The 12,512-nt window shown below is 67.3% G+C and overlaps 5 protein-coding genes across 5 annotated transcripts in view; 3 read left to right on the forward strand and 2 right to left on the reverse strand.

Moving 5' to 3' along the window:
* Positions 1-400: 400 nt before the first annotated feature.
* On the reverse strand, positions 401-4,838 carry MICPUCDRAFT_48404 (transcription elongation-nucleosome displacement protein Spt5; the record flags this gene model as incomplete). Its single annotated transcript, XM_003062105.1, has 2 exons — positions 1,426-4,838; positions 401-944 (listed from the first exon to the last, which is right to left on the reverse strand). Exons 1-2 carry the CDS (start codon positions 4,752-4,754, stop codon positions 401-403), a joined length of 3,873 nt encoding a protein of 1,290 aa, XP_003062151.1. The 5' UTR covers positions 4,755-4,838.
* A 196-nt stretch (positions 4,839-5,034) lies between these two features.
* MICPUCDRAFT_51680 (uncharacterized protein) lies at positions 5,035-7,623 on the forward strand (the record flags this gene model as incomplete). The annotated part of the gene is made up of 1 exon (XM_003061903.1): positions 5,035-7,623. The coding sequence occupies one exon, from the start codon at positions 5,035-5,037 to the stop codon at positions 7,621-7,623; it is 2,589 nt and encodes an 862-aa protein (XP_003061949.1).
* A 130-nt stretch (positions 7,624-7,753) lies between these two features.
* Positions 7,754-8,767, reverse strand: MICPUCDRAFT_28876 (uncharacterized protein). The gene is made up of 3 exons (XM_003062106.1): positions 8,727-8,767; positions 8,501-8,599; positions 7,754-8,186 (listed from the first exon to the last, which is right to left on the reverse strand). The coding sequence occupies exons 1-3, from the start codon at positions 8,736-8,738 to the stop codon at positions 7,905-7,907; spliced, it is 393 nt and encodes a 130-aa protein (XP_003062152.1). The 5' UTR covers positions 8,739-8,767; the 3' UTR covers positions 7,754-7,904.
* A 1,158-nt stretch (positions 8,768-9,925) lies between these two features.
* MICPUCDRAFT_35551 (uncharacterized protein) lies at positions 9,926-11,710 on the forward strand. The gene is made up of 2 exons (XM_003061904.1): positions 9,926-10,774; positions 10,959-11,710. Exons 1-2 carry the CDS (start codon positions 9,954-9,956, stop codon positions 11,548-11,550), a joined length of 1,413 nt encoding a protein of 470 aa, XP_003061950.1. The 5' UTR covers positions 9,926-9,953; the 3' UTR covers positions 11,551-11,710.
* A 155-nt stretch (positions 11,711-11,865) lies between these two features.
* Positions 11,866-12,512, forward strand: part of AMT3 (ammonium transporter channel family) — a 2,824-nt gene continuing 2,177 nt past the window's right edge. Inside the window, exons 1-2 of the mRNA XM_003061905.1 lie at positions 11,866-12,110; positions 12,286-12,364. Of these exons, the coding sequence (XP_003061951.1) occupies positions 12,090-12,110; positions 12,286-12,364 (100 nt within the window). The 5' untranslated portion in view covers positions 11,866-12,089. The remainder of the gene's footprint in view (positions 12,111-12,285; positions 12,365-12,512) is intronic.

Here is a 12,512-nt window from a genome sequence, read left to right on the forward strand (position 1 = left end):
GGTCGCTCAAAGCGATCGCGAACGCGGCGAAGAGCAAAGGCTTGCAAAAGCTGCGATGGTACTGCCAAGTCTGCGCGAAGCAGTGTCGCGACGAGAACGGATTCAAGTGCCACTGCACGTCCGAGGCGCACCTTCGGCAGATGGAGATCTTCGGGATGAACCAGGGCAAGTTCGTCGCGGAGTACAGCAGAGAATTCCAGAGAGACTTCCTCAACTTGCTCGCCATCTCGCACCGAAACTCGCGCGTCGCCGCGACCGTGATCTACAACGAGTACATCAGCAACAAGACGCACGTGCACATGAACAGCACGCGGTGGACGTCGCTGACGGGATTCATTCAGCACCTCGGGAGGGAAGGGATCTGCGAGATCGACGAGACCCCGAAAGGGTGGTTCCTGATCTATCGCCCCGAGGACAAAGAGGAGAAGATGCGCCAGGCGATGAAAGCGAAGCGCGAGCGCGCGGAGGAGGACGAAGAGGAGCGCGCGGCGCGTCTCATCGCGGAGCAGATCGAGCGCGCCAATCGAAACCTTCCCGACTCGGCGAAAGTCGCCGCCGCCGCGACGGAGCTCAAACGCGGCGACGACGACGCGCACATGAAGCTGTCCATAGCGAACAAACGCGTCAAGACGGACGTCGGCGCCCTCGCGCTCGCGGGCGCGGCCGGGGACGCGAACGCGCTGGACGTCTTCAAGAACGCGCAGAGGGTCGCGTCCGACGCCGCCGCGGGGCTCGCGTCCAAACGCGCGGGCGCCAAGCCCTCCGCGCTCCAGGAGATCATGCGGCGCGGGATCGCGGCGAAGGAAGCGCACGCGGCGACGCCGAATCCGAACCCCGGCTCCGACGCCGCCGGGACGAGCGGCGGCAGCGCCGGGGACGACGCGCCGTGGCTCAAGAGAGGGATCGTCGTGAAGGTCCTGTCCAAGGCGCTGAAGGGGATCGGGCTGTATAAGAAGAAGGGCGTCGTCCTCGCGACGCACGACGGCGGGTTCGTGGGCGAGATCGAGGCGATCGAGACCGGCGATCGCGTGCGCGTGGACCAGACCGAGCTCGAGACGGTGCTGCCTTCCATCGGCGGGCGCGTGCTCGTGTTGAGAGGCGGCGCGGGGGTCGTGAACAGAGAGGCGAAGCTGACGGGGATCGACGCGGACGCGTACAAGGCGACGGCGGAGATGACGGACGGACCGGAACGCGGGAAGACGTTCGCGTTCGATTACGAGGACGTGTGCAAGCTGTCCTCCTCGGGTCCTCGGTGACGCGAACGATGCATACGACGATGACGACGATAGGTAGCATTAGCGTCGGATTCGAATGAATTAAAACCTACAAGGTATCGTACTGTATGTGACGCGTCAATTTCTGTCAGTAATAGCATCTTCTTCGACGTCGCGTCGTCGTCGACCTCGCGGTCATCACTCGACCCACACGCGCGCGATCGCCGTCGCGGGCATCATCGCCGCCTCCTTCGTCCCGTCCATCTTCATCACGCACTCGCCCTCGTCCACGGAGATGACCACCGCGGTGGCACCGCGCGGCTGCTCCTCCCCGGACGTCACCACGACAACGTTGTCCTTCTTCTGCGCGGGCGCCAGCGTCAACACGCTCTCGGGCACCGTCTCCATCGCACTCGCAGACGTGAGCGCGTCCAGGGTGACGACGCCGTTCGGGAGCGTCTTCGTCGTCCCGATCGCGACGACCACGGCGCCGTTCTTCCGCGCGCGGACGACGCCCTGTCTCCCGTCCGGGAGAGAGACGACCGCCTTGGTGACGAACACGCCGGCGTACCCGGCGTCCGGGTCCGACGACGGCGCGGGCGCCGACGCCGTCGACGGCGCGTCGTCGTCCCATCCGCCGCCGCCGACGCCGCCGTCGTGGTGCGGCGTCGCCGGGTTCCACGCGCTGTCGCGCAGCGGGGTTCTGCCGCCCGCGCCGTCGTCGCGCAGCGGCGTGACGGAGCCGATGCCGTCGCCGTACGCGGGCGTCCGCGCGTACTCGCGCATCGGCGTACGCGCGGGCGTCGGCGCCGTCGCGGGCGCGGCGGGCTGGTACGCCGCCGGCGCCGCGGCGGCGCCGCCCCACGGCGGCGCCGCGCTCGGCATGACGATCTGGTTCCGCTGCACCGTGACCGTGCGCGCTTGCGCTTGGAGCTCCACGCGGACGGTCGTCTCCGTCGCGTCCACGACCTTGCCCTTGTACCCTTTGTACACCCCCGCGCTGACTTTGATCGTCGTCCCGACAAGCGAGTTGTCGCGCCTCCCGACGGGGCCGCCGCCGAACCGCCCGGCGCGCGGCGCGTCCTGCATCTGCATCGGTTGCTGGCGCGCCGCGGGCGAGCGGAGCAGCGCGGCGCCGGGGGACTGCGGCGCCGCGGCGAACCCGCCGGCTCTGTTGGCGTCGTTTCCGCCGTCTTTGCTCTTGGAGCCGTCGACGCGGCAGCTCCGCGCCTTGACCGCGACGATGCCGCCGAAATCTGCGACATCGCCGCGAACCTTCCCCCACAGCGTCCCTCGGTTGATGTGCTTCACCGTGAGCCGCATCCCTTTCCCCGGGCCGTCGACGATCCTCACCATCGACCCGTTCTCGATCGTCTCCATCCCGGCGTCCGAGGCGGTGACCCTCCTATCCATGAGCTTCCGACGCATGTCGTGGAGCTTAACCGGGCGGACGTCCGGTCGATCCGCGGTGCTGCTCGCCATCATCACCATCGCGGCGTCCTTCTCCACTCTGACGATCATCCCGACGGCGGAAGATTCGAGCTGGACGAGGTCGTGGATCGTGAAAACCCCGATGCTCTCGACTCTTCTGGTGACCTCTTTGCTGTCCGCGAGGTCTTGCGAGAACACGAGGAACTCCTCCTGCTTGACGTCGGAGAACACCGTCGTGACTTGCCCCTCCACTTTCACGACGAGACCAGACTCGCCGTCGTGCACGCCGTGCACGCACCGCACGTGCGACCCAACCTTGAAGTACTTCCTCAACGTCTGCTTGTCCACGTCGATGTCTTCGTGGATGTCGTCGTGCGTCGGCGTGATCTTCACGGAGCCGTCCGCGTTGTCGTGCACGACGACGCCGGTGAGGTTGACGAGGTCTCCGTCGACGCAGATGACGTGATCGCCGGGGAGGAAGTTCTGCTCCCTCTTCGCGGCGCCCTCCAGGGAGCTCGCGAGCGCCTCCAAGTTCGCCGCCGCGTTCGCTCTGCCGCCGTCGCTCGTCTTCGCCTCCGTCGCCTCCTCGCCCGTGGAGAATCGCTGGAGCTCGTCCAACGCCGGCGCGTCCGCCAGCTTGCACGACGCGAGAGAGATCGTCTTGACGTAGTACCCGTCCATGAGCTTATGCTGGCCGCACAGGACGTCCACGTTCGCGCGCATGCGACGGTCGTGCCTCGAGCGCTCCAACGGGAGGTTGTACTTCGCGGACATCGCCTCGGTGAACAGACGCGCGGGCGGCCGCAAGTTGGCCTTCTTTCGACCCTGGTGCGTCCCCTCCTCTTTCGCCTGAAGGTGCGCGTAGTCAAAGCGAGGGACGAGCTTTACCGTGCACTGGTTGTCCGCGAAGTTCACGTCCACGATCTTCGCGAGGTCGCCCTTGTACGCACCGCCGCGCATGCGCACCCACGACCCCATCTTGATGTTCGACACCTTCTTCTTCGTCACGGTGACGGACTCCACCATCTCCGCGATGGGCACGAGCTTGATCGGTTTCGAGTGGTACACGTGCCGTAGTCCCGCCAGCGCCTTCTTGACGTGGTCCTCGCGCTCGGCTTCGACGTACACGTAGGACTTGAGGTGATCCTGAACGACCGCGGACTTGATCGCCATGGCGCCCTTCCCGGATCTGTGCAGGTTGATCGCCTTCTGCATGAGGCACACGACCACCTCGCGTTCCTTGCCCTGCTTCACCGTGACCAGCCACAGCTTCGGGTCCCGCACCGTCGGGTGCAGCGCTTGCTGGTCCACCTCCGTGCCGATCCCGACGTCGCCGTAGTCCGCGGCGGCGCGGTGCGCGGCGTACCGCTCCTTGAGCGCCGCCTCGAGCTCCTCCTCGTTCTCCATGCGTTCCATCCGTTCGAGGTTTTCATACCTCGCGTGCACGCGTTGTTCCGCCTCGCGCATCACCGCCTCCCGCTCCTCCTCGCCGAGGTCCTCGTCGATGTCGTCGCCCTCGTCGTCCTCTTCCTCGTCGTCGTCCTCGACGTCCGCCATGTCGTCGATGAACATGTTCCCGCCGGGCCTGCCGTCTTTGCCGGACTTCTTGCCCTTCTTTTTCTTCCTCTTCCTCGCGCCGTCGTCGTCGTCGTCGTCCGCGACGTCGTCCACGAACTGGTTCCGCGATCGCTTCTTCTCCTTCTCCTTTTTCTTCGCCGCCTTCTGCGCCTTCGCTTTCGCCGCGGTCATGATCTCGCCGTCGTCGGAGCCGTCGCCGTCGTCGTCGCCCGCGGGCTCCGCCTTGACTTCGCCGTCCTCGTCGTCGTCGGACGCGGCGGCGGGCTTCTTCGGCTTCGCGGGCTTCTCGTCCTCGTCTTCCTCGTCCTCGTCCTCCTCCTCCTCCTCCTCGTCGTCATCCTCGTCGTCGTCCGAGGCGTCGTCGTCGGACCCGGACTCGTCTTCGGACCCGACGTTCGCGTCGTCGTCGTCGTCGTCGCCGGATTCGCCGCCCGATTCCCCCGCCTCCTCGGATTTCTTCTTCTCCTCGGCGTCGTCCTCCTTCACGCGCGGCTTCTCCTCGGCCGCGGTCTCCGCTTCGGCGTCGCTCATTTTGTTTCAAAAAACGAAACGCCGCGGATCGATCGTCCTCGTTGCCCGCGTCGCGACCGTTGATGTCCTCCGCCGGCGCGCAGATCGGCTCTGATCGCGACCCTCGTAGATCGCCTTGTGCTGCCGGCAGAGTCTGGTCCGCCGGAAAAATTTGGTCGCGCGGCGCGGCTCGACCGATGAGATTTTCGGTTTGAACGCTTTCGAACGTCACGTATGAAACGCCCGCGGTTGAAAGGGCCGTCGGTTCTAACGAAATCTGGTTCATTCGACGACGCACGGGATGCCGACGGTCCTGTGCGTCGCGGAGAAGCCGAGCCTCGCGGCGTCGATCGCGGGGTTCCTCTCCGACGGGACGCACAAGACGCGCAGGGGCGGGCAGGACGTCCACGAGTTCGTCCGCGTCTACGACGGCCAGCGATGCGACTTCAAGGTGACCGCGGTGTGCGGGCACGTCCTCTCCATCGACTTCCCCGACAAGTACCAAGACTGGGACGTCGACCCGGGCGCGCTCTTCGACGCGCCCGTGGTGAAGAAAGAGGCGAGCCCGGGAGCGCGCGTGGTGTCGCACTTGGAGCAAGAGGCGAAGGGCGCGACGCATCTCGTGCTGTGGCTCGACTGCGACCGCGAGGGCGAGAACATCTGCTACGAGGTCGTCGACGCGTGCGTCCCGCGCATGCGCCCGCCCCCGGGCGCGGCGAGGGACGACTACGTCAAGCGCGCCAAATTCAGCGCGGTGAGCAAGGAGTCCATCGAGCGCGCGATGGCGACGCTCGGGACGCCGAATCGACACGAGGCGATGGCGGTCGACGCGCGACAGGAGCTCGACCTCAAACTCGGCGTGGCGTTCACGCGGTTCCAGACGCGCTACTTCCGAGGCAAGTACGCCGCGTTGGACGCGTCCGTGGTGTCGTACGGGCCGTGCCAGACGCCCACGCTGAATTTCGCGGTGGAGCGTCACCTCGACATCGCGAAGCACGTCCCGGAAGACTATTGGGTGCTGTGCGTGACCGCGCGGTCGACGGAGACGGACGAAGTCGTCGCGTTGCGTTGGAACCGCGAGAGGGTGTTCGACCGAGACGCCGCTGAGCTGTTCAAGAGACTGGTCGTCGACGACGCGCGCGCGAACGGCGTCGCGCTCACCGCGTTCACGCGCACGGAGGAGAAACGCCCGAGGCCGAGCGGTTTAAACACCGTGGAGATGTTGAAAGCCGCGTCCGCCGGTTTAGGCATGGGCGCGCACGCCGCGATGCAGGTCGCGGAGCGGCTGTACATCTCCGGGTTCATCTCGTACCCGCGGACGGAGAGCACCGCGTACCCGCCCGGTTTCGATCTGAGAGGGACGCTGAGCGCGCAGAGACACCACCCGGCGTGGGGCGAGCACGTCGCGGAGCTTCTCGACGGCGGCGCGATGACGCGGCCGCGCGGCGGGAAGGACGAGGGCGACCACCCGCCGATCGCGCCGACGCGCTCCGCGACTTCGGAGCGCGTCGGCGGCGGCGACGCGTGGCGTCTGTACGACTTCATCGCGCGGCACTTCATCGCGTCGTTGTCCCCGGACTGCGCGTACGACGTCCAGCGCGCGTCGTTCGCGTGCGGCGGCGAGGGGTTCGCGGTCGTCGGGCAGAGCGTGATCGAGCCCGGGTGGACGAAGATGATGCCGTGGCGCGCGATCGAGGAGGACCCTCTCCCGGAGCTTACCCCCGGCGCGAAGCTCGCGATCGCGGGCGTGGAGTTGACGACGTCGCAGACGTCGCCGCCACCGTACCTCTCCGAGAGCGATCTGATATCGCTCATGGAGAAGAACGGCATCGGGACGGACGCGTCGATACCCGCGCACATCAACAACGTGGAGAAGCGGGGGTACGTGAAGATCGGCGCCGGTCGGAGGGTCGTGCCGACGGATCTGGGCGTCACGCTGACGCGCGGGTACCACGCGATCGACCCGGACCTCGCGCTTCCGTCCATGCGCGCGAGCGTGGAGAAGCAGCTGGATTTGATCGCGAGCGGGGAGGCGACGCACGCCGCGGTCGTCGCGCACGCGTTGAAGCAGTTCGCCGCGAAATTTCACAACTTCGTCGCCAACGTCGACAGGATGGACTCCCTGTTCGAGGCGCACTTCTCCCCGAGCGCGAGCACGGAACGACCGTTTAGCAAGTGCGGGTCGTGCTGCCGGTACTTAAAGCTCGTCACGACGACGCCGCAGCGGCTGTACTGCGCGACGCAGGAGGCGGTCTACGACCTCCCCCCGGGGGTCGTGAAGTTGTACCACGGCCGCGAGTGCGTCCTGTGCGGGTTCGAGCTCTTGTTGCTCACGTCCGGGGACCGCACGTACCCGCTGTGCCCGTACTGCTTCAACCACCCACCGACGGGGATGGGTCACGGCGCGCGCGCGCCGCGACGTCTCGTGAGCGGGTGCCCGCACCCGAGCGCGCACCCGATCGTCGCCGAGCTCAGCACGGGGCCGTGCCCCGAGTGCGACCCCGACGACGACGCGGTCCTCCTCGTCGAGCCCGTCGGCGGCGCGCGCCACAAGCTCGTCTGCTCCGAGTGCACGCTGCTCGTGAAGTTTTCGGAGGAGCTCACGCACAAGGTGTGCGCGACGGAGTACGAGTGCGGCGGATGCGGCGGTCCGTGCGTGGAGGTGACGTACAAGAGAGAGAAGACGCCGTTGGCGGGCGGGGAGACGAGACACGTCGCGTGCGTCGCGTGCGACGACCTTCTGCGCTCGCAGATCACGCTCTCGAGAGGACGCGGAGGGGGCGGGAGAGGGAGAGGGAGGGGGCGGGGTGGGAGGGGCGGACGAGGCGGGCGCGGGGGGAGGAAACCCGCGAGCGAGCGCGACCAAAAGATGAGCTTCAAGGAGTTTTGAGTCGGTAGATAGACGGGTAGGAGGACATAAGTCGCGTCGTCTCTAGCCGGCGACCGCGCGTTCGATTTTAGTTTTAGGGGGTGGTACACGAGACACGCGCGCGCGAATGAGGCGCGCGCGACGACGCGAGGTCCTGTTCGTCTGACGTCGTATTTAGACGCCGCTCTCGAGCGGGCTCCAGGCGAGGCGATCTAGTATCGCTTCGCTCTCGAGCCGGTCGACTACCGCCCACATCACGCCGCCGCCTGACGAATAACCCCCAACCCAACCTCGAGGCGAACTCACTTGAGCGCCTTCTTGATGAGGGCGCTGCGCTTCACGCGCGCCACCATCACCTTGTACCGGTCAAAGTCCGTGAGGTTCTTGCGCGCGGCTTGTTTCGCGATCTTCTTACCCCACGCGCTCGCCGCCCACTGACCTTCCACGTCCGCGGTCTTCATCGCCGCCGCCAGAGTTTCCTTGCTGGGGGACTTCTCTTCGTTGAGGTCGACGACGAGGGACGTGAGCGCGAGGCGTCGGAGAGACATCACGCGGCGGTCCACGCCCGGGGCGTCGACGAGAACCTGGATCGAGAGAGAGGGGAGGGCGGGGGACGGGTCGCGCGTCAGTCCGGGCGGTCTCCAGGGGACGAGCGGAGCGCGGGATCGGGCGCGGCGTGGGGCGACCGCGCGCGCGGAGAACGCTCCGCGAAGCGCCCACCGCCGCGCGCGCCGCCGAGGAAGCGCGCGATCGCGCGGAGGCGAGCGTCTCCCCCCGCGCGAGGAGGAATCGCGCGCCCACGCCGACGGCTTAGGGTTTTCCGCATCCGACGCGCGGACGGGCGCGACGACGGCGGACACGCGACGCGATTTCGAGGGCGCCGAGCGCGGTAACGTACCCGGTTCATGTCGACGAAGTCGACGATGACGACGAGCTTGCCGTACAGCGCATCCGCGGCGAGGTTCACCAGCGCGACGCGCCCGAGCTCGATGTTGCGCTGCGGGATGAGACGGAGGCGGAGGAGGGAAAAGATTCGTCAGAACGCGCGTCGGACGAGGCGGCGTGGCGTTCGACGCGAGACGCGATCGCGCGGGAAACGACGCGGGCACGGGGCGTGGACGCACAGTGAAAGGCATGGTGACGTCCTGTTACGAGGAAGCGTCGACTGCGCTTGTCTAAGAGGGATGGCGAGCGCAGCACCGCGTGGTTTTATAGCGAGCTCGGGAAGAAGAGCGGCGCGACCGAGCGAAAATACGGTAGGTTATGGGACGAAAGTCGTTTTTCACCCACCGGAGCATCAACATTTTGTTACGCGCGGGCTCACTCCTCTCGCACCGCGGGACGCGTCGCGCGTCATGCGGCGTCGCGGCGCGGCGTCGCTCGCGGCGACCGTCCTGCTGACGCTCCTCGCGTCCGTCTCCGCCGCGGCGTCGGACGGCGTCGGCGTCGGCGTCGGCGTCGCGTCGTCTTCCGCCGCCTCCGTCGCGCGCGGCGAGTCGAGATCGAGATCGACGTCCAACCCGCGCGTCGACGCGGCCTCCTCGTCCGCCGCGCCGACGCCGACGCCGACGAACCACCGCGCGGCGGGCGCGAGCGGGCTCTCGCCCCTCGGCGGCGCGACCGCGACGCCCCCGACGCGGTTCACGTCCGACGACGAGGCGCACTTCAGCGAGCGCCTCGTCGCGATGATGCGGAGGCCGTGCGAGGCGTACGCGCGGAACGTGCTGGACGAGCCCGCGCTGCACATGCAACACGCGACGATCATCTTCCTTCGTAACAAGTGCGCGAAATCGCCGCCTCACGCGCGAACGCGGCCGTCGAGCGCGTGCGCGGAGCTCGCGAACGCCGTGGGGATCGACATGACGCACGCGGAGGCGTCGAGCGCGCTGAAGCAGCTCCTGCACGAGCGGTGCCAGCACGAGGCGATATTGCTCTCGAAAGCCGACGACGCCAACGGCGCGGACGCGGCGACGTTCTTAGTCAAAGACACCGTCCGAAGGGTCGCGGAGGAGGAGCAAGAGTTGCGGGACTTCAGCGGCGCGCCGACTGACCGCGAGGAGATGGAAAAACGCCCGAGGGTGCCCACGGACGCGACGGGAGAGCCGATGATATTAGGAGAAGCCGCGGGCGCCGCTCGCGACGACGACGACGACGCGCGGTGCGACGCGGGTGACGGCGGCGACGACGCGCGGCGGTGCCGAGCGAAGCGCGGCGAGAACGCGCGCGACGACGACGACGGCGACGTCGGCGGCGACGCGTCGCGCCGGAACGCTCGCGGCGGCGCGGCGGGAGCGACGGGGACGGGGACGGGGACGGGGACGGGGACGGGAGGCGCTCGCGCGAAACCCGCGATGTGGGGCTGGGACGGCCCCGACGACGAGGACCTCGCGTTCGACGTCGACGCGTTCGACGTCGACCAAGTCGCGGAGACGAGACGCGTCGAGCGCATGGTGCTGACGGACTTGTATCGAACCACGGAGGGGAGCCGGTGGTACCGCCAGCGCGGGTGGCTCTCGCGAGAGACGCACTGCGCGTGGGAGGGGGTGACGTGCTTGCGAAGGAGCGACCCGTTCGGGGTGCTTTCGTTGGAGCTTCGCGACAACGGCCTCGCCGGGCCGCTGCCGCAGACGCTCGCGCGTTTGCACAAGCTCAGGAATTTGGACTTGCGGGATAACGCTCTTCGAGGGAGCGTTTCTTCCGCATTCGGGTCGATGACGAAGCTGAAAGTCCTCCTACTTAAAGGAAACGCCGTGAACGGGAAGCTCCCGAAAGAACTCGGCGGCGCGGCGGGCTTGACGCAGGCTGACCTGAGCGCCAACGCGTTCATCGGCGCGATGCCAGCGGACCTCGGCCGTCTGAGCAACCTCCGCATGCTTAACGTGTCGCACAACGGGCTCAGCGGCGAACTCCCGCACCGTCTCTGCGGCGCGCCGTCCCTCGAGGTGTTATCCGCGTCCAAGAACCGCATCCGCGGCGGTCTCGAGCGGTGCGGCGCGGCGCTGGACGCTCGCGGCGCCGCGTCGACGATGCGTCTGTTCGACGCGTCCGAGAACAATTTCGACGGCGAGCCTCCCGCGGCGCCGTCGCGGTCGGGCTCGCTCGCGATATGGGACGTGTCCGGGAACGCGCTGACGGGGACGATCCCGAATCGCGCGCCGCCGCGGAGCTTGAGGTGCGTCCTATACACTGGTCCCCATACGACCGCGTCGGCGAGGTGAACGCCGATCCTTAAGGACTTTGCCCGGCGTGTCTCTCCGCCCACCCCTCGCTTTCAAACCCCGCCCTCGACGCCTTTGAACTTCAACTGACGCCTTTCAACTCCACCCCGACATCGCTTCGTATGGAACGACCCTGAGGGTGCTGTCGTACGCGCGTAACAAACTGACGGGTGCGATTCCCGACGCGTTGTTCCCGAGAGACAGCGGCCTCCGGCGCGTCGACTTGAGCGGGAACGCGCTCAACGGCACCCTCCCGGACGGCCTCATGGGTCTCACGAAAGTGCGGGTCGTGAACGTGAGCGGGAACGCGCTGAGCGGGGCGATACCGAGCGAGGGGGACGTCGACGTTCGAGCGATGGCGTCGTTGACGGATTTCGACGCGAGCAACAACGCGCTCGTCGGCGCCGTCCCGCCGTCGCTCGCGGGGCTGAAACACCTCCGAACGCTCTCTTTGCGCGGGAACAAGCTCACCGGGACGATCCCTTGCGATCAGCTCGCGCACTCGCGCTCGCTCCGGGAGTTAGACCTGAGCGACAACGACCTCAGCGGCGAGCTCTCCGGCGACGTCGCCGCGCTCGGGGAGCGGCTGACGCGTCTGGACCTCTCTCGGAACCGGCTCTCGGGGCCCGTGCCCGTGGGATTGATCACGGGGAGGGCGCTGACGCACCTGGACATCTCGGGGAACGAAGATCTGGATTGGACGAGCTTAGGGGTGCGCGAGGGTGCGTGACGTGCGCGCGCGGAAGGAGGGCGGCGCGGAGATCGGGCGTTTGGTCCTCGTCGCCGACGGCGTCTGCGGGGAGGCATCTTGAAATAACTGTTTTTTCCGGTCCGAGATAGTTACACGTGGAGGCGGCTCGGTGAGTTCGGTGAAAAAAATTAGATTCTCGAAAAATCAGATTCTCGCGACCCCTCCTCTGAAAAATCGTATGGCGACCAGTCTGCTTTTGACAGCGCTGCTCGCGAGACCTGCTATTAGGTTTTTCGTCCCCGTCAGGTCAAGACAAACACGTCGCGCGTCGCGTGACCGCGTCACACCCGGTCGCGCAGCGCGCACGGCGGCGGAATCTGTGCGACGAACGCGCGCACGTCGGCCGTTTCGAGTCTTCGAGACGTGAACCGAAGACGACGCCCCGCGGGCGGTGTGCCGCGTTGACGTCGAAGCGCTTTGTCGGAGAGAAAATCATCTTCTTCACGCGCTTTAACAACCGGGCGGATCTGCGGCGCGCGCGGACGTGAGAACGCGCGCGCTTCTCCGCGACGGTCGTGATGACGTACGATGACGCGCTGGTGCGCGGATGCCCGCCTCCTCGTGCCAAATCCCGCGCGAAGCGCGCGCGGCGGCGCGATCTCGCTCGCCGCGCCGCACCTCGCATAAATTGCGGCGGACACGACCGATCCCCGTCCCCCCTCGCCCGCCTTGTCGCTGACGCCGCCCCCTCCTCGCGCCCCTCTCTCGACTCAGGACACGATGTTCATCATCTACGGCGCCTCCCTCGTGTTTTTCATGCAAGCGGGGTTCTCCTTGCTCGAGGTCGGAAGCGGTGCGTCCTCGAACCCGCGTTCTCCGCGCCTCGCGCCGCGCGCGACGGCCGCACCCGCGACTTCGCCGCAACTTCCCCGAAAGAATTTCGCTCGTCGTCTCGCTTTTGGTTTCCCCCCCGCCCGGCCGCGCGCCCCCTCACCCACTCC

Source organism: Micromonas pusilla, assembly GCF_000151265.4.
Source record: "Micromonas pusilla CCMP1545 genomic scaffold MICPUCscaffold_11, whole genome shotgun sequence".
In the NCBI taxonomy this organism is placed as follows: Eukaryota; Viridiplantae; Chlorophyta; class Mamiellophyceae; order Mamiellales; family Mamiellaceae; genus Micromonas; species Micromonas pusilla.